The 22,538-nt window shown below is 48.4% G+C and overlaps 1 protein-coding gene across 3 annotated transcripts; it reads right to left on the bottom strand.

The window, feature by feature from the left end:
* Window positions 1-2,377: 2,377 nt before the first annotated feature.
* Window positions 2,378-18,034, bottom strand: LRRN1 (leucine rich repeat neuronal 1). Of its 3 annotated transcripts, none has more exons than XM_073564495.1 (3): window positions 17,921-18,034; window positions 5,429-7,668; window positions 2,378-3,147 (listed from the first exon to the last, which is right to left on the bottom strand). In XM_073564495.1, the coding sequence occupies exons 2-3, from the start codon at window positions 7,573-7,575 to the stop codon at window positions 3,135-3,137; spliced, it is 2,160 nt and encodes a 719-aa protein (XP_073420596.1). In that variant the 5' UTR covers window positions 7,576-7,668; window positions 17,921-18,034; the 3' UTR covers window positions 2,378-3,134. The 3 variants fall into 3 exon arrangements, with proteins under 3 accessions (XP_073420596.1, XP_073420595.1, XP_073420597.1); XM_073564494.1 differs by having other exon boundaries at window positions 17,858-17,987; XM_073564496.1 differs by having other exon boundaries at window positions 5,458-7,668; window positions 17,858-17,987.
* Between the last annotated feature and the right edge of the window lie 4,504 nt (window positions 18,035-22,538).

The following is a 22,538-nucleotide window of genomic DNA, read 5'->3' as shown; positions in this document are numbered from 1 at the left end:
AGATCACCTCCAATTACTGTGTCATGCAACATTGCTTATAAACCCTGTCCTGACCAGGTCCTGCTCTCACAGCTGAAAGTTGTTACAATGTGTCAGCTGAGATCAACGCGCCTGGTCACCAGGTGGAGGGGGGAATAATCTGCTGAGGGTTTGGTACACTGTATCCAGTCCAGACAATCCTCTGTGAGCTGAGCACTCAGCAGCACAAATCTGTCCTGTCCTGGCAGTTTGTTACAATGTATCAGTGCAGGTGAAGTGTCTCAGCTGTGAGAAGAATTAGGCCTCTGCAGAGTTCCAGCCTCTGTTCTTTCATTGGCAGTGAGCAGAGATCTTGAGGCACAAGTTATAGTAAGACGTTGGGTATGTTGTCGGGTGACATTTGGCTGCTGACGCGTTTCGCTCGCCTTCACACCACCTGCAGTCTCATCTGATCTGTCACGTTTCCAGGCTGTGGATGGGCCACCAACCTCTCGCTGTGCCCGCAGGGATCCTGGAGGCAGTGCCAGGCTTGGTGCCCACTCGCTGGGCTCCGCCGATCTCGGTTTATTGTCGCTGTGCTCAGCGCATTTCTGCGACATCTCGCCGAAGCGTTTATAGGATGCTGACACCGCCGCCTGCCGCTACACATCTCCAAAATGTCTTCTATCCCAGTGCCTCCAATGTGACAGCTCCCATGAGCCCCGGCCATCCCCAAAGAACAGAGGTGGAGCAGAGTGCCCAGCAGCACAGAGGATTTCAGCAGAGTGCTCAGCAGCACAGAGGATTTCAGCAGAGTAGCATACTATCCTGTGGAGGGTCACAGAGTTATATAGTGGAAAGAGCAGGGTCCCCAGCAACACAGCGTATGTCAGGAGAGGAGTGTGACGCACTTGTGGGGTCAGTTATCATGTTATTTGTAGCAGGCCTCTCAGACTCTAGACCCTTTATTAAGAGGAGATCCAGGATTGAAAAACACGTCTGATATCCTGAGAGAACAGCTCCACCCCTGTCTACAGATTCTGTCTGGTATTGCACCATAGCTTGAGTTGATTTGGTGGAGCTGTAGTACCAGGGTCAACCTGTGCACAAGTGTGGCACTGTTCTTATACGAAAGCAGCAAAGACTCCTTAGGGTATGTGCGAATTTTGCTGCGGATCCGGATACAATGCAAATCTATGGGATTTCAAACCCGCAGTGCACATGCTGCGGATTTTTCCGCGGTTTTAAATCCGCACCATATCAATTCTTTCTGTGGTTTCAGCAACGGTTTGACACCTGTTCCATTGTCCAGGTGTCAAACCGCAGGGGAAAACCGCTGACAATTCCGCAGGTAAATCGCAGGTCACTTTACCTGCAAATCCGCAATTTGCAGCAAAATCCGCACTGTGTGCACTCACCGTTAGGGTGTGTGCACACGCTGCGGATTTTGCTGTGGACCCGCAGCATTTCTGGTCAGTAGCAGAATCTGCTGCGTTGTGCAGTACCATTTTACCCTATGTAAAATGGAAACCGCTGTGCACATGCTGCAGTTTCAAATCCGCAGAAAGAAACAACATGTCATTCTTTTCTGCGGATTCCCCTGCGGTTTGCCATCTCCTCCATTGTAGAGGTGAAAAACCACAGGGCAAAACCGCAGAGCAATCCGCAGGTAAACCGCAGCCTAATCCGCAGGTAAACCGCAGGTCTTTTGACCTAAAATTTACCTGCGGATTTTACAAAATCCACGGCACCTAAAAACTACGTGTGCACACACCGTCCGGCTTTTCTAGGGTGAGAGTCTTTGCCCCTTCTTCCTCTCCTCCTTTCTGTGGTTACATGCAGCAATGTGTGATTTATCCCACAACCTCCCTCATCATTTCCCTCCGGCAGTGATGGATGGCGGACGCCGCTTTATTGTCCTGCATCAGGGTCTCTAAGAGCCCCGGGGGGGAGATAAGCGGCTCAGAGGCGCAAGCACAGTATCTTAGAGACACCAGTTTTGACTTTTTTTCTGTTTTCTCCTTTGGGTTTTTCTTGTTAATGAAAGATTTAAAAATAGAGAAGTGAGAAATGAGTAATTTGGCTCCATCCTCGTCCTGAAGTCACACGCTGAGTGACACTGGGGGGATCACTGGGGGCTCATTCTCACCTCAGCCTCATTAACCAGAACATTATGTATCAGGAGAGCCCAGGGCAAGGCAGTGTTATCACAGGGATCTGATGCTTCATGTCATGATTGACAGCTGTCATGTAGCACAGTGTCAATGACTCAATGAGCAGCGCCACCTGGTGGTCATTCTGATACCTGCACATTATCAATGCAGCTGCCGGGGAACTACAACTCCCAGTGTCATACAACTTGATGGAAGTTGTAGCTTCTCAGCAGCTGGAGTTAATGACAGGAATGATTTCATGTCACTCAGTGTGAAAAACGGTTTATTTTATATAGAAAACAGCACATAGTCCAGAATGTAGCGGCTCTACCATTGCTGTGCATTAGATGGCGGCACTCAGGGTGGGGTGAGCCGGACGCTACTCTCTACCGTGTTACTAGGCGCAGCGAATAGTATGACATTGTGCTTTAACGAGGGGGTGACATGCGGTAACAGTCATGTGACCAGCGGCCATCGCCGCTCCTGAAACGGTAGATTTCTTCCTGAGGTCTCGATGCACGTGTAATGTTATCAAAAACCGTGAATGTGGTGAAGAAATGGGACGTTTCTGGAAGCAGCCGCTTATCTCTCACACGCGAGTCTCAGGATGAAAAGTCCTTATAGCGCACCCGTCGTCTAAGCATGCAGCAGTGGCAGCCATTCCTCTGCCCAGAAGTACTGTCATAGGGACACAGTAGGTTAATATGGCTCTTCTCTGACATCACTACTTGTCCCGGCCAATGTGGATTGGAATGGCTGCCGGTGGAAGAGAGGAGGGTGCAGGTCTCAAGGCCGAGAGGGGACGTATTGCTAAGACAGCTCTACACGAAGCCTGAATCTTCTACTACAAAAGGGGTTCAGGTCGCCCCCAATATTCCAGAGAATAAGTTGATACAACGATACAGTCAGTTCACTTGTTGGGGGGCGGAGGCGAATTTTCTACATTGCCGGTGGAGTCTTTGCCCTCCAGGTTTCGCTTCTGCTCGCGCCGATTCAACAAGTGTTCACGAGGCGCCGGCCACTCTAGAGATCAGCCCTGTGCCAAAATAATGGAAAAAATCTTAACAGGGGAAAGAATTTGGGAGCAAAGGAAACAAATCTTAACCTCCAGTAAAGCTGTGATACGCCATACCAGAACCAAATTAATCGAACAGCAAAGACCCCGAAACGCGTAAGTGTGCTGCCCGGCCAGAAACTCAGAGCTGCAAACATGTCAGCACACGGCATCCAGATGATGACAGGCGACAACTCAGGACAATATCAGCTGCCCTATTGTCCTGGTCCCAGAAATATTTTTAGGGAGGTGTATGTATCAAGAGGACAGCTAAATCTGATAAACTTGGGAGGGATATTTCCTCTGCTCCAGTCACATCCAAAGCTGCATTCTAACTACTACCAACTTCTCTCAGCTAAGAGACCCTCTATAAGCTCAAGATGGAGACCCCCATAAGCTAAGCTAGGAGACCCCCATAAGCTCAGCTAGGAGACCCCCTGTAAGGTCAACTAAGAGACCCCCATAGGCTCAGCTGGGAGATCCCCATAAGCTCATGTAGGAGATCCACTCACAATCTCCGCTAGGAGACCCCCCAAAAGCTCAACTAGGAGACCCCCCCTCTATAAGCTCAGCTAGGAGACCCCCTCTATAATCTCAACTAGGATACCCCCCCATAAGCTTAACTAGTAGACCCCTCCATAGGCTCAGCTGGGAGACCCCCACTAGCTCAGCTAGGAGACCCCCCCACAAGGTCAACTAGGAGATCCTCCCATAGGCTCATGTTGGAGACCCACTCACAAACTCAGCTAGGAGACCCCCCCATAAGCTCAGCTAGGAGACCCCCTCTAGCTCAGCTAGTAGACCCCCCATAAGGTCAACTAAGAGACCCCCATAGGCTCAGCTGGGAGACCCCCCATAAGCTCATGTAGGAGATCCACTCACAAACTCAGCTAGGAGACCCCCCTCTATAAGCTCAGCTAGAAGACCCCCCATAAACTCAGCTAGGAGACCCCCTCTATAATCTCAACTAGGATACCCCCCCATAAGCTTAACTAGTAGACCCCTCCATAGGCTCAGCTGGGAGACCCCCACTAGCTCAGCTAGGAGACCCCCCACAAGGTCAACTAGGAGATCCCCCATAGGCTCATGTTGGAGACCCACTCACAAACTCAGCTAGGAGACCCCCCCCATAAGATCAGCTAGGAGACCCCCTCTAGCTCAGCTAGGAGACACCCATAGGCTCAGCTGGGAGACCCCCATAGGCTCAGCTAGGACACCCCCCCATAAGCTCAGCTAGGAGACCCCCATAAGCTCAGCTTGGATCCCATGATGCATTGTAATCAGGGGTACATGTTACAGTTGCGCACTACATCTACCACAATGCACTGCAGCAGCGGAACATGATGGCAAAATGCAAAGTTCTCCAGTTATTGCAGCCGTCCCCGCTGAGGACTAACTTGGGGGATTCTGGAGTCTATAGGACGCGGCCGTCCTTTATGGGGCATCGGGCAATGGAAGCTTCAGTGTCACCAGCCAAAGTGTTTCAATGTTGAGCCGCCCTTGAGCACGACACAGATCTGCTGCCGTCCCTGCATTTATTACACTGGAATCAGGGAGCAGCTCTGTGTCATCTCCAAGGGCAGCAGATACACAGAGAGTGATAACTGCAAGAGCAAAGGGTCAGGAGGAGCGCCCCATACATCTCATTATACACACCATTACAGGGAGCGGGCACGGGCATACAGTGGTGGCACCCATGGCACATGCCCCTCCACCAACTGCACCCCTAGCTGTATACAGTGGTGGCACCCATGGCACATGCCCCTCCGACAACTGCACCCCTAGCTATATACAGTGGTGGCACCTGGGGCACATGCCCCTCCGCCAACGGCACCCCTAGCTGTATACAGTGGTGGCACCCATGGCACATGCGCCCGTGCCAGCTGCACCCCTGGCTGTGCCTATGCCACCTTCGCTGTACAGATATATTCCTCCTGAGCCCAGTGATGAGACTGCACATTCTGGGCGTCTCGACACTTTCCTGCCTCTCGCCCTTAGAGGGATTACATGGGCGCTCTGCCATTCATAAGTGTCTTCAGCTTAAATCGGGACCAACAGGCGGCTATTCAGGCAGCGCGGCTCACACTTGGCAGCCGTTCACGGGTTTCTGGCCGGGCAGCGCGCAGCAGCAGCATGAACAAAGGGGGGAAAAAAGCAAAATAGAGGGGGACAGGAGGGGGAATGTAAGGGGCCATGGTGGGAGTTGTAGTCGTCTTCTCCAGCAGTCTTTGTGCTCTGCTTGGATGTCCCTATCTGGAGTTACCACATGTAATAGCTCCGGGATGTGTCCACCTGGGAGGCTTTGGTCTCCACAGTGCCATCTTTGTCCTTCTCGCTGTCGCCCTCCCACAGGCTGATGAGCGGGGGGTACAGCTCGTTCAGGGGGATGGAGGACGTCTTCTGCATGTACTTCTTCAGGGAATGACGATAGTTTTTCCTCTGGAATCTTTTTGCTGCGTAAACAGTGACGGAGGCGAAACTTATGAGGGCAAAAAGTGAACCCATGACGGCGGCCAGAGCGGCGCTGGTCTCCTGGTCGCTGACGGCAAGCGAGTAGGATGCGCTTTTGGTGGTGACATTGATGCAGGCGCGCTGTGCTTGCTGATGGAGACCAGAAACAGTCAGACACACTTCATACTCTGTAGCTGGCTGGAGATGGGTGAGGTTGTACTCGTGGACGTCAGCGGGCACGCGGGCTGTGTATGTGATGTGTGGGTTGTCGATCTTCATGGTGGCTGAAGACCACTTAAGGTTAGAGGCCAGGACGCTGGAGCTCACCTTCCAGGACACCAGGACGGAGCTGGCCTCCGTCTGCTGCACGTAAAGCCGGAGAGCCTGAGACCCATCCAGAAGGGTCCCGTTAATGCGTAGCGTGGCCACCCTGGTGTCCGCTCCTTCTGAGTTTTGCGCCACGCAGGTATAGCGCCCTGAGTCCTCCACCTGTACGTTGCTGATCTGGAGAGTCCCTTCCCCACTCAAGCGATACTTATCTGACAAGGTTTCTGTTGTGACCTTATGTCCCATGGGTGTCACCCAATAGATATCGGGCTCAGGTTCAGCCATCGCTCTGCAATCCAAGGCAATGGTCATACCAAGGTCCAGGCTGAGATGGCCGGGGAAGGTGTCCGGAGATATCATGGGTAAGCACTGCTCTCCCGCCGGGTCATGAGCCAGCGCCTCTTTCACGGACTGACCTCGATATTCTGGGGGCAATGCACAAAACATGGACAGCGGCTCCATAAAGCGGATGGTGGTCTGATTTGATCCCATCCAGTGCAGGACGCAGTCGCATCGTAGTGGATTACTGTGGATGCTGATTTCCCGCAGGTTGGGCAGCGACTCCACTGTCCCTTTGTACACGGAGTTCAGGGCATTGTTATTGAGCATCAGGCTCTCCAGGGTAGGCACATTACGGAAGGCCGATCGGTGGATGTAGGACAGTTTGGGATTGTTCGTAGCTTCAAGTTTGGTTAACTCAGGGAGATTGTCTAGGGCAAAATGGTCCAGAGACACCAGCTCCGCCATGTTGTTGATCCCAAGCTCCTTCAGACGCAGCATGTTCTTGAAGTCTCCTTCCTGAACCTTTCGGATTGGATTCTTATTAAGGTCCAAGAATTTGAGATTGGGGAGTTTTTGTAGAGCCACCTGGGGAACGTTGCTGAGCTTATTGTCATAGAATGACAAACTCTCCAGATTGTCCAACCCTAGAAAGGCATTCCCGGGAATATCGCTCAGGTACATGCCCGCCAAGACCAAGCTCCGCAGGCTGGCTAGTGGCTGGAAATTTAGGTCCAGTATCCCGATGACTGGGTTCTCCCCAATCATCAGTATCTCCAGGTTGGGGGTGGACTCGAACCAGCGGCTGTCGATAATCCGCAGTTTATTGGAGTTTAGGTGCAGGCGGAGTAAACTGCGCAGTCCGGCAAAGGCACTAGGTGAGATGGAGCTGAGCTGGTTGTGGTTGATGTAGAGCTCCTCCAGGTTGGTCAAGTCTTGCAGACAGTAATCCGTCATCTCAAAGACTTGGTTCTCCTCTAGGTGCAGAGTGGTGAGCTGGCTGAGATTGGTCAGGCCCACATCTTGGATGGAGCTGATGTTATTCTGGGAAAGGTCCAGCTCCGTCAGGTTCACCAGCTGCTGAAGTTCTCCATTAGTCCGTTCGATGTTGTTGCTCTGCAGAAGAAGGACCTGGGTGTCGGCAGAAAGGTTGGGCGGGATCTTGATCAGACGCAAGTCATTGCAGTCCACGGTTTTGGCCTCGCGGTAGGTGGACTGTGGAGTGAACCACGGACGGTTACCACATACACAGAGCTGGGGACACTCAATGGCTTCAGATCCTGAAAACGAACTGATGAGAAATCCCAGCAAGACCCTGTAAGATGTCAGCACAAGACGCTTCCTGCAGGCCATGGCTCCTGCCCCACGAGACCCTCCAGATGCAGAAAACTGGGCCAATGCTGGTAAGAATCACGATCCTGATTTTCTTCCTTCCCTGGATCCGACCTGAAATAAAAAAGAGCTGTCATTAGGTCTCGCTATAAAATGCACAGAAATGGCAAATTACTCATAGTCACTGCTGTCTTTTTGGCCTAAGATCACTTGTCCAGTAATCATCCTTTAGAATGGATCCAGAAGAAATCGCATCTGAAAAGGATCCGTTTCTTGATTACTGTAGGTGGGAAAATAAATATTTAGCTTATACTACAGGACACGTGAACTGGAAAGTAATCATCTGTTTGTAACTGATCCAGTAAGTAAAAAATGGATCCGTATCAAATGGGAGAACAACTGATGGCAAATTAATGGATCCGCTTTCCATAGACCTCAATGTTAAAAAAAACGTAACCAGGTGAAATCAGTACTTTTCAGGTGGATAAAAAAGTTGTGTTTGCAAAATTCACTGATTGCTGCTGGATCTGTTCTAATTGATTATTACTGGACATGTGAACATCGCCTTAAAGGGGGACGGACTAAAAAGAATGAAAATAGTAACTTATAGGCCCAAAGACATGGAGAGGTATTACAGAAGTCCGTCCCCCTTAAAGGGGTTCTCGCTATTGGTTGGAGTGTCCCCCGACAATCACAGCAGTGACCCTGGAAACTAAGCTGTAATCTGCAGTGAAACAGGTGTTTTATTCCCCATACAGCGCCCCCACAGGAAAAGTGAATAATTACACCATCCCTAAGGAAATCAAAGTTGTCTGTGTAATGTATGGACGTCCAGGTTCCTCCAAGCAGAAATCATCTTTGTAGCTATCATCTGCTCCGGATGGATGGCGAACTCCCCATCTGCAAGTTTGTAGAAGTTTTTAGGTCCCAATTCCTTACAATCTCAGGTTCCATCCTGTACACACTTCTCACAGCTGGAGGTGTTACAGTTGTATCCAGTTTAGGTAAATATGGCCTCTAGACTGATACAATGTTGCAAAATATCAGCTCAGAGAGAGAGTTGTGCAGAGGATTCTACACTCTAGACTGATACACTGTAACAAACATTCAGCTGTAGGGTGTTTTAGGTCAGTATACAATGTCAGCCTCTGGGTATAAAATAGAGGGTTCTCATCCACCAACAGCAAGCAGAGATCCTGATAATGGTGAGGAAATGAACCCTAGGTGGAAGAAATGTTATTATACTGTGATTACGCTTCATGTTATGGATGTAGAAGGGCGGACCCCGCTACAAATTTGTGCCCCCCAAACAACTACAACTCCCAACATGGCCTGAGTTGTAGTTTAGTAACAGCTAAAGCTCCAGGTTGGAGACTACTCCTCTAAACTTCCCGAGGATCGAAAACTGTCACATCTTGCTGGGAGTTGTAGTTTCACACACCATTCAATGTATACATGTAAATACTGATTATGTGTTATAACATGTCGTCTTCTCCAATCACATCCAAACCTGCATCAAAACTTTAGCTTACTCTGTGCATCACTGTATGAGCTAATGGCAGGCACTGGATGTATGGGCTGCAGAAAGCGAGGGTCAGGGGCTGTATGGTGGGCATGGGCTCTGTCTCTGGGGAGGACTGGCCCGACTTCAGCTCTGCTGCAGGATGAATGGATTCTGCTTCGCTGTGCAGAACTGGGCATCCTGACAAAGGAGGATGGAGAATGCAATGTGCGTTACACAGGACTGCAATCTGCACGTGACGCGTCTGAAACTCTATTCTCTAGAATAGTCGCGCGGCTGTAAGTTATTTTGGTTTTGCAACTTGTCTGCGAATTGCTGTTGTGCAGCATAGGGCGCCGTGTAATCCCAGCCTTATGGAGCGCCATCAATGCACTGGGAAGGAAACTGCCCAAATACAGGGATAAAAGGTGCCAGCTTCTGGTGCCCATGTTATAGGGGTCAACTCTGACCCCTCACTATACTATATGTAAACCCAATATACTACACATAATCCCAATGTATACCATACAGAAGCCCAGAATGCTATGTATAATATCACTCCACTATATCTTATCATTAGTTATTGATCTCGAGCCATGGAGACTTGATGGATGAAAGATCTGTAGGAAGATGGATCTTGTGCAGCCGAGATCGGTCACCAGGGTCTTCTCCACCGTTATCTGGATAGTACCTAGCCACTGGGTTGCTCGTCTACCCACTTTCCTCCATTCCTCTTTTGTGTCTTTTTTCAATCACATTCACTAAATAACTATTTAATAAACGATAAAACCCCAACATATATGATAGAGAAACCCAACATACTATGTATAATCCCACCATACTATGTATAATCCCAGTATACTACACATAATCCCAGCCACAGCTGAACCATCACAGCCCAGTGTCATCATGATAATCCCACTCCACAGAGACAAACACTTGTATCCATGTGAGTTGCCACCCGGTGATGAGATCACAAGGCGGAAAAATGGGTCACATGGGATTATAGTCACCGCTGGTTCTTTCTTTGGGGATAGAAGGTTGCACACTTTACCTCCAAACTCTGCAACTGTGTAATCAGCAATCACAGACCTGGGCACACAGAAGACGCCCAAAACTTCAGAGCACCATGGAGCCTCACTGATACCTGCTGCAACTGCACTACCCACCCAGGATAAAGAGCTGCTGATAGATCACCTACAATCACAAAGAAAGGGATAACACTAGATTACCAGCTCATGTCACCAGATTACTATATAATCCTGTAGAAATCCACAAAATGGTAGATCACTCTCCATCATTAGATCAACTAGAGATATCAATGGTATAGCACACTAGATCACTAGCACATGGGACAAGATCACTAGGACATCACAAGATCAACAGCTGGCACCTCCCCAGGATGTTACTAGAATGTCCGGCATGTCAAATCAGAGCAGTGACAGATCAGACCGTGGGCACTTCTAGCCAGTGGCAGATCACATCAGATCTCAACTATCTAGTAGATCACATTATATCACTTCTATCTAGATCAATCGAGTTCACTTCTATCACAGTAGTAGATCACTTCTGTCTATTGGCAGGTCACACTAGATCACTTCTATCCAGTCGCAGATCACACAAGATGACTTTGTCTGCTCAAGGGATCCAGTTGAATTACATTAGATCTTAAGGATATGTAATGAACATATCTCATCAGACTAATTGGATGATAGACAAGGCACTTGGATCTAGTATTCAGTACAGATTCTACAATACTAGATCACTAATACATATGACCAGATCACAAGTACCTCACCAGAGATAGCTGTGATCTCACATAACGCAAGATCCATTATATAATATACCAAATAATTATCACAATCACGACATTGTTAGTAAACGATCAGATTACTAGACTTTACTGACATGAGTCGATCCCACTAGATTCCATTATAATAAATCACCAAGAAAAGATCTTACAAAACATCACAACTATAACAGTGGCACTAAAACACCGGATCCCTGGAATTAAATGAAAGATCACTGACAAGAACAGATTAGTGCAAAATAATTGTGGATTTGGAAGATCGCTTTGGATCCACCTATTTACTCAATAAATCGCATTAGATTCTGTCTTATAGGCAGATCACTAGGACAGGACTGTAGTTTAGTTGATGACAATGATTGTGGCTGCACGGTGCGATGTCTGGTGGAGGATCTGGTGGGATCAGAAGTAAGGTGTGCGGAGTCAGCAGCTGCCGGATCACAAGGCACAAAGTGTGAGCTGCAAGTGATCCAGCAACACCAGCAATGTGCACACCATGCATACAACCAGTGCCCGCCAGTCCTGTGCTGGAGCCACACACAACCCAAAGCAAAAGTCATGACACCCCTACACACACGGTGCACAACCCAGCAAATACACACATAAAAGTAGTGCAAACACAATACAGCAGAGCATAAAGCTCTGCACACAGCTCACTGGAGAACAGTGCAAAGGCGAACACACTGCACAATCCACAGACACACTGCACAATACACAGACACACTGCACAATACAGAGACACACTGCACAATACACAGACACGCTGCACAATCCAGAGACACACTGCACAATACACAGACACACTGCACAATACACAGACACACTGCACAATACACAGACACACTGCACAATACACAGACACACTGCACAATACAGAGATACACTGCACAATACACAGACACGCTGCACAATACAGAGACACGCTGCACAATACAGAGATACACTGCACAATACACAGACACACTGCACAATACAGAGACACACTGCACAATACAGAGATACGCTGCACAATACACAGACACGCTGCACAATACAGAGACACGCTGCACAATACAGAGATACACTGCACAATACACAGACACACTGCACAATACACAGACACACTGCACAATACACAGACACATTGCACAATACACAGACACACTGCACAATACAGAGATACACTGCACAATACACAGACACGCTGCACAATACAGAGACACGCTGCACAATACAGAGATACACTGCACAATACACAGACACACTGCACAATACAGAGACACACTGCACAATACAGAGATACGCTGCACAATACACAGACACGCTGCACAATACAGAGACACGCTGCACAATACAGAGATACACTGCACAATACACAGACACACTGCACAATACACAGACACACTGCACAATACACAGACACATTGCACAGACACACTGCACAATACACAGACACGCTGCACAATACACACTGCACAATACAGACACACTGCACAATACAGAGACATGCTGCACAATACACAGACACACTGCACAATACACAGACACACTGCACAATACACAGACACACTGCACAATACAGAGATACACTGCACAATACAGAGATACACTGCACAATACAGAGACACACTGCACAATACAGAGACACGCTGCACAATACACAGACATGCTGCACAATACACAGACACGCTGCACAATACAGAGACACACTGCACAATACAGAGACACACTGCACAATACATAGACACGCTGCACAATACAGAGACACACTGCACAATACACAGACACACTGCACAATACAGAGATACACTGCACAATACACAGACACACTGCACAATCCACAGACACACTGCACAATACAGAGATACACTGCACAATACACAGACACGCTGCACAATACAGAGACACGCTGCACAATACAGAGACACACTGCACAATACACAGACACGCTGCACAATACAGAGACACACTGCACAATACACAGACACGCTGCACAATACAGAGACACACTGCACAATCCACAGACACACTGCACAATACAGAGATACACTGCACAATACACAGACACGCTGCACAATACAGAGACACACTGCACAATACACAGACACGCTGCACAATACACACACACGCTGCACAATACACAGACACGCTGCACAATACACAGACACGCTGCACAATACAGAGACACACTGCACAATACACAGACACACTGCACAGACACACTGCACAATACACAGACACACTGCACAATACACACTGCACAATACACAGACACACTGCACAATACACAGACACGCTGCACAATACACAGACACGCTGCACAATACACAGACACGCTGCACAATACACAGACACACTGCACAATACAGAGACACACTGCACAATACACAGACACACTGCACAATACAGAGATACACTGCACAATACACAGACACACTGCACAATACACAGACACGCTGCACAATACACAGACACGCTGCACAACACAGAGACACACTGCACAATACACAGACACAGTGCACAATACAGAGATATACTGCAAAATACACAGACACACTGCACAGACACACTGCACAATACACAGACACGCTGCACAATACAGAGATACACTGCACAATACACAGACACACTGCACAATACAGAGATACACTGCACAATACACAGACACACTGCACAATACACAGACACGCTGCACAATACACAGACACGCTGCACAACACAGAGACACACTGCACAATACACAGACACACTGCACAATACAGAGATACACTGCACAATACACAGACACACTGCACAGACACACTGCACAATACACAGACACGCTGCACAATACACAGACACACTGCACAATACACAGACACGCTGCACAATACACAGACACGCTGCACAACACAGAGACACACTGCACAATACACAGACACACTGCACAATACAGAGACACACTGCACAATACACAGACACACTGCACAGACACACTGCACAATACACAGACACGCTGCACAATACACACTGCACAATACACAGACACGCTGCACAATACACAGACACACTGCACAATACACAGACACGCTGCACAATACACAGACACGCTGCACAATACACAGACACGCTGCACAATACACAGACACGCTGCACAATACACAGACACTGCACAATACACAGACACATTGCACAATACACAGACACACTGCACAATACACAGACACACTGCACAATACACAGACAGGCTGCACAATACACAGACACGCTGCACAATACACAGACACGCTGCACAATACACAGACACGCTGCACAATACACAGACACGCTGCACAATACAGAGACACGCTGCACAATACAGAGACACACTGCACAATACAGAGACACACTGCACAGACACACTGCACAATACACAGACACACTGCACAATACACAGACACACTGCACAATACACAGACACGCTGCACAATACACAGACACGCTGCACAATACACAGACACGCTGCACAATACACAGACACGCTGCACAACACAGAGACACACTGCACAATACACAGACACACTGCACAATACAGAGATACACTGCACAATACACAGACACACTGCACAATACACAGACACGCTGCACAATACACACTGCACAATACACAGACACACTGCACAATACACAGACACGCTGCACAATACACAGACACGCTGCACAATACACAGACACGCTGCACAATACACAGACACACTGCACAATACACAGACACGCTGCACAATACACAGACACGCTGCACAATACACAGACACGCTGCACAGACACACTGCACAATACACAGACACACTGCACAGACACACTGCACAATACACAGACACACTGCACAATACACAGACACGCTGCACAATACACAGACACACTGCACAATACACAGACACACTGCACAATACACAGACACACTGCACAATACACAGACACGCTGCACAATACACAGACACGCTGCACAATACAGAGACACACTGCACAATACACAGACACACTGCACAATACAGAGACACACTGCACAATACACAGACACACTGCACAATACACAGACACACTGCACAATACACAGACACGCTGCACAATACACAGACACGCTGCACAATACACAGACACACTGCACAATACACAGACACACTGCACAATACACAGACACGCTGCACAATACACAGACACACTGCACAATACACAGACAGGCTGCACAATACACAGACACGCTGCACAATACACAGACACGCTGCACAATACACAGACACGCTGCACAATACACAGACACGCTGCACAATACAGAGACACGCTGCACAATACAGAGACACGCTGCACAATACAGAGACACACTGCACAGACACACTGCACAATACACAGACACACTGCACAATACACAGACACACTGCACAATACACAGACACGCTGCACAATACACAGACACGCTGCACAATACACAGACACGCTGCACAATACACAGACACGCTGCACAACACAGAGACACACTGCACAATACACAGACACACTGCACAATACAGAGATACACTGCACAATACACAGACACACTGCACAATACACAGACACGCTGCACAATACACACTGCACAATACACAGACACACTGCACAATACACAGACACGCTGCACAATACACAGACACGCTGCACAATACACAGACACGCTGCACAATACACAGACACACTGCACAATACACAGACACGCTGCACAATACACAGACACGCTGCACAATACACAGACACGCTGCACAGACACACTGCACAATACACAGACACACTGCACAGACACACTGCACAATACACAGACACACTGCACAATACACAGACACGCTGCACAATACACAGACACACTGCACAATACACAGACACACTGCACAATACACAGACACACTGCACAATACACAGACACACTGCACAATACACAGACACGCTGCACAATACAGAGACACACTGCACAATACACAGACACACTGCACAATACACAGACACACTGCACAATACACAGACACGCTGCACAATACACAGAGACACACTGCACAATACACAGACACACTGCACAATACAGAGATACACTGCACAATACACAGACACACTGCACAGACACACTGCACAATACACAGACACACTGCACAATACACACTGCACAATACACAGACACGCTGCACAATACACACTGCACAATACACAGACACACTGCACAATACACAGACACACTGCACAATACAGAGATACACTGCACAATACACAGACACACTGCACAATACACAGACACGCTGCACAATACAGAGACACACTGCACAATACAGAGACACACTGCACAATACACAGACACACTGCACAATACACAGACACACTGCACAATACACAGACACGCTGCACAATACACAGACACGCTGCACAATACACAGACACACTGCACAATACACAGACACACTGCATAATACACAGACACGCTGCACAATACAGAGATACACTGCACAATACACAGACACACTGCACAGACACACTGCACAATACACAGACACACTGCACAATACACAGACACACTGCACAATACACAGACACACTGCACAATACACAGACACGCTGCACAATACACAGACACGCTGCACAATTCACAGACACGCTGCACAATACACAGACACGCTGCACAACACAGAGACACACTGCACAATACACAGACACACTGCACAATACAGAGATACACTGCACAATACACAGACACACTGCACAGACACACTGCACAATACACAGACACACTGCACAATACACACTGCACAATACACAGACACGCTGCACAATACACACTGCACAATACACAGACACACTGCACAATACACAGACACACTGCACAATACACAGACACACTGCACAGACACACTGCACAATACACAGACACGCTGCACAATACACAGACACGCTGCACAATACACAGGCACACTGCACAATACACAGACACGCTGCACAATACACGCTGCACAATACACAGACACACTGCACAATACACAGACTCACTGCACAGACACACTGCACAATACACAGACACACTGCACAATACAGAGACACACTGCACAATACACAGACACGCTGCACAACACAGAGACACACTGCACAAACACACTGCACAGACACACTGCACAATACACAGACACGCTGCACAATACACAGACACACTGCACAATACACAGACACACTGCACAATACACAGACACACCGCACAAACACACTGCACAATACACAGACACACTGCACAATACACAGACACACTGCACAATACAGAGACACACTGCACAATACAGAGATACACTGCACAATACACAGACACACTGCACAGACACACTGCACAATACAGAGACACACTGCACAATACAGAGATAAACAGAGATAGACAGTCAATCCACCAAATACACACATAAAAGTAGTGCAAACACACAATGCATCAGCACATCCCTAAAGCTCTGCACAGCTGCACTGGAAAATACTACAAAGGCACAGACACTGCACAATACAGAGGAATAACACAGTCACACTACACAATAAAGCACACTGCACACAGCCTGGTGCACAGACAGTGCCCCGCAGTGATACAGTGTATGGGCAGACACTGTGTACATGTGAGGCAAGGCACTTACACAAAGCAGTCACACACAATACACACCTATCTATAGGCATCTGTGCTGTGTATACAGTAAACACCCAACCCAGTGCAGAGCACCCAGAAGAGAGCACCCAGCCCAGAGTAGAGCACCCAGAAGAGAGCACCCAGCCCAGTGCAGAGCACCCAGAACAGTGCAGAGCACCCAGAACAGTGCAGAGCACCCAGAAGAGAGCACCCAGCCCAGTGCAGAGCACCCAGCCCAGTGCAGAGCACCCAGAACAGTGCAGAGCACCCAGAAGAGAGCACCCAGCCCAGTGTAGAGCACCCAGCACAGTGTAGAGCACCCAGCCCAGTGCAGAGCACCCAGCCCAGTGCAGAGCACCCAGAACAGTGCAGAGCACCCAGCAGCACTTACCTCCTCGGTGTCTATGTTGTGTTCTTCATGCCCCCTGTCCCCACAACCCCCATGCCACCTCACCCTTCTGCCTCCTCTCCAGGACTGAGCTGCTGCCTCCTGCCCCTGGGGTAAGTCCAGCACTGGTCAGCTGTGATTGGCTGCTGCTGGGAGCTCCATCTGCACCGCGAACAATGGATGGGGGAGGCAGGAGGCTGAGTGGCCGGGAGGAGGGAGAGGACACAGGCTGGGAAAGTGGAAGGTGCTGGGAGGAGGGAGCAGCCGGCAACTTCTGAGCCCCACACATAATGTGCAAGGGGATGACAACCACCATCATCCTCCTCATCCACCAGAACCAAGGACAAAATGTAACAGACAGAATTACAACAACAACAACAACACCCATCATCCAGGAGATGTTCTCTCTGAAGTGTACTGCACTGCAGACTAGGATGGCGCCATATAAAATAATAATCTTTATTTTTATATAGCGCTAACATATTCCGCAGCGCTTTACAGTCTAAATGCCCTATCAATGTGTACCCGGGGTTAGAACATACAAACTCCTTGCAGATGTTGTCCTTGGTGGGATTCGACCCCAGCCCAGTGGTTATTGAACCCAGCTAATTATCCATTATAACAATCCAAGCAGAAGAAGCATTACTGTCACTATTGTTACATTGTTTATAAGGAAAATATGTAATGTTATACAAGTAACAATGTCATCATCCAAAGTGTCATTATCCTGTACCCCGAGTGTCAGTGTCATTATCCTGTACCCCGTGTCAGTGTCATTATCCCGTACCCCGAGTGTCAGTGTCATTATCCTGTCCCCCAAGTGTCAGCATCATTACCCTGTACACCAAGTGTCAGTGTCATTATCCTGTACCCCGAGTGTCAGTATCATTATCCTGTACCCCAAGTGTCAGCGTCATTACCCTGTACACCAAGTGTCAGTGTCATTATCCTGTACCCCGAGTGTCAGTGTCATTATCCTGTACCCCGAGTGTCAGCGTCATTATCCGGTACCCAAGTGTCAGTGTCATTATCCTGTACCCCAAGTGTCAGTGCCATTATCCTGTACCCCGAGTGTCAGTGTCATTATCCTGTACCCCGAGTGTCAGTGCCATTATCCTGTACCCCGAATGTCAGTGTCAATATCCTGTACCCCAAGTGTCAGTGTCATAATCCTGTACCCCAAGTGTCAGTGCCATTATCCTGTACCCCAAGTGTCAGTGCCATTATCCTGTACCCCAAATGTCAGTGTCATTATCCTGTACCCCAAGTGTCAGTGTCATAATCCTGTACCCCAAGTGTCAGTGTCATTATCCTGTACCCCAAGTGTCAGTGCCATTATCCTGTACCCCAAATGTCAGTGTCATTATCCTGTACCCCAAGTGTCAGCGTCATTATCCTGTACCCCGAGTGTCAGCGTCATTATCCTGTACCCCGAGTGTCAGTGTCATTATCCTGCACCCCGAGTGTCAGTGTCATTATCCTGTACACCCAGTGCCAGTGTCATTATCCTGTACCCCAAATGTCAGTGTCAATATCCTGTACCCCAAGTGTCAGTGTCATAATCCTGTACCCCAAGTGTCAGTGTCATTATCCTGTACCCCAAGTGTCAGTGCCATTATCCTGTACCCCAAATGTCAGTGTCATTATCCGGTACCCCAAGTGTCAGCGTCATTATCCTGTACCCCGAGTGTCAGCGTCATTATCCTGTACCCCGAGTGTCAGCGTCATTATCCTGTACCCCGAGTGTCAGTGTCATTATCCTGCACCCCGAGTGTCAGTGTCATTATCCTGTACACCCAGTGCCAGTGTCATTATCCTGTACCCCAAATGTCAGTGTCATTATCCTGTACCCCGAGTGTCAGCATCATTATCCTGTACCCTGAGTGTCAGTGTCATTATCCTGTACCCCGAGTGTCAGTGTCATTATCCTGTACCCCGAGTGTCAGTGTCATTATCCTGTACCCTGAGTGTTAGTGCCATTATCCTGTACCCCGAGTGTCAGTGCCATTATCCTGTACCCCGAGTGTCAGTGTCATTATCCTGTACCCCGAGTGTCAGTGTCATTATCCTGTACCTCGAATGTCAATATAGTGTCCCCCGAGTGTCAGTGTCATCCTGTACCCCAAGTGTCAGTGTCATTATCCTGTACTCCGAGAGTCAGTGTCATTATCCTGTACTCCGAGTGTCAGTGTCATCATCCTGTACTCCGAGTGTCAGTGCCATTATCCTGTACCCTGAGTGTCAGTGCCATTATCCTGTACCCCGAGTGTCAGTGCCATTATCCTGTACCCCGAGTGTCAGTGTCATTATCCTGTACCCCGAGTGTCAGTGTCATTATCCTGTACCCTGAGTGTTAGTGCCATTATCCTGTACCCCGAGTGTCAGTGCCATTATCCTGTACCCCGAGTGTCAGTGTCATTATCCTGTACCCCGAGTGTCAGTGTCATTATCCTGTACCTCGAATGTCAATATAGTGTCCCCCGAGTGTCGGTGTCATCCTGTACCCCAAGTGTCAGTGTCATTATCCTGTACTCCGAGAGTCAGTGTCATTATCCTGTACTCCGAGTGTCAGTGTCATCATCCTGTACTCCGAGTGTCAGTGCCATTATCCTGTACCCCGAGTGTCAGTGTCATTATCCTGCACCCCGAGTGTCAGGGTCATTATCCTGTACCCCAAGTGTCAGTGTCATTATCCTGTACTCCGAGAGTCAGTGTCATTATCCTGTACTCCGAGTGTCAGTGTCATCATCCTGTACTCCGAGTGTCAGTGCCATTATCCTGTACCCCGAGTGTCAGTGTCATTATCCTGTACCCCGAGTGTCAGGGTCATTATCCTGTACCCGAGTGTCAGTGTCATTATCCTGTACCCCGAGTGTCAGGGTCATTATCCTGTACCCGAGTGTCAGCGTCATTATCCTGCACCCCGAGTGTCAGTGTCATTATCCTGTACCCCGAGTGTCAGTGTCATTATCCTGTACCCCGAGTGTCAGCGTCATTATCCTGTACCCCGAGTGTCAGTGTCTTTACACCATAGGTCAAATTCTACTCACTCCAGTCTGAAATTGGACATATCAGATACGTAACTCCCCGACACTCCATTCTCCGGGGCCCCCATACACACTACACTGTTGACTGACCCCGACCATTTCATGGGCATCGGCCTAATGTGTACGGGGCTTTAGATGTAATAAGTGCTATCTTCACATTGTTTAGTCCGTGGGGTTCAGTTTCCCGTGGCCCTTCGTGCATCGCCCCCTCCCATCACCCTTCTCCCTGCCAGGCTTCACCTGTTGAGGAGCAGGTGGGCTCCATCCTTCTGGAGACATCAGAGCTGTCAGTGTCTGGCTGGGGGAGGTTCACACTTTGTCCCTCTTCTTCCTCCATGGGAATTCCCAGGGTCTGTACTGCAATGTATATCAGCATATTATCACTCGGGGTCACAGGTCACAGATCAGAGGTCATACACATGGCTAATGGACTCACCATCTGCCTGGGCCGGTAGTGATGCAAATGAGGGGATGTGGCCATGTAAATGTCAATACCTTCCTCCTAAGAGGAGACCACCATTGATGTGAAGGGACCACAAAGTCCCAGCTGCCTGATAAGGACAATAGATAATTCCTGACAGCCAGAAGCCCTCACTGTCCGCAGCTCATGTTCTATCCATCACCCCCTCCAAACACAATCAGCCAGAAGCACCAAGTGTTTATTTATTTACTTTAGTGGTTTAGTTTTTCAATAACATTTCAGTTGTAAGTATACAATATATTTCTATATAGATTAAATATAAAAGTCGTCTATATTGATAGAAAGACATTCTGTATATACACATCACATTACTTATATTCCAGAGCTGCACTCACTATTCTGCTGGTGCAGTCACTGTGTACATACATTACATTACTAATCCTGAGTTACATCCTGTATTATACCCCAGAGCTGCACTCACTATTCTGCTGGAGCAGTCACTGTGTACATACATTACTGATCCTGAGTTACCTCCTGTATTATACCCCAGAGCTGCACTCACTATTCTGCTGGTGCAGTCACTGTGTACATACATTACATTACTGATCCTGAGTTATCTCCTGTATTATACCCCAGAGCTGCACTCACTATTCTGCTGGTGCAGTCACTGTGTACATACATTACATTACTGATCCTGAGTTACCTCCTGTATTATACTCCAGAGCTGCACTCACTATTCTGCTGGTGCAGTCACTGTGTACATACATTACTGATCCTGAGTTACATCCTGTATTATACTCCAGAGCTGCACTCACTATTCTGCTGGTGCAGTCACTGTGTACATACATTACTGATCCTGAGTTACCTCCTGTATTATACCCCAGAGCTGCACTCACTATTCTGCTGGTGCAGTCACTGTGTACATACATTACATTACTGATCCTGAGTTACCTCCTGTATTATACCCCAGAGCTGCACTCACTATTCTGCTGGAGCAGTCACTGTGTACATACATTACTGATCCTGAGTTACCTCCTGTATTATACCCCAGAGCTGCACTCACTATTCTGCTGGTGCAGTCACTGTGTACATACATTACATTACTGATCCTGAGTTATCTCCTGTATTATACCCCAGAGCTGCACTCACTATTCTGCTGGTGCAGTCACTGTGTACATACATTACATTACTGATCCTGAGTTACCTCCTGTATTAT

This window comes from Dendrobates tinctorius, unplaced genomic scaffold (assembly GCF_039654945.1).
Source record: "Dendrobates tinctorius isolate UK_male_01 unplaced genomic scaffold, ASM3965494v1 ptg000455l, whole genome shotgun sequence".
Classification (NCBI taxonomy): domain Eukaryota; kingdom Metazoa; phylum Chordata; class Amphibia; order Anura; family Dendrobatidae; genus Dendrobates; species Dendrobates tinctorius.
This window is presented reverse-complemented; position numbering and strand designations above follow the sequence as displayed.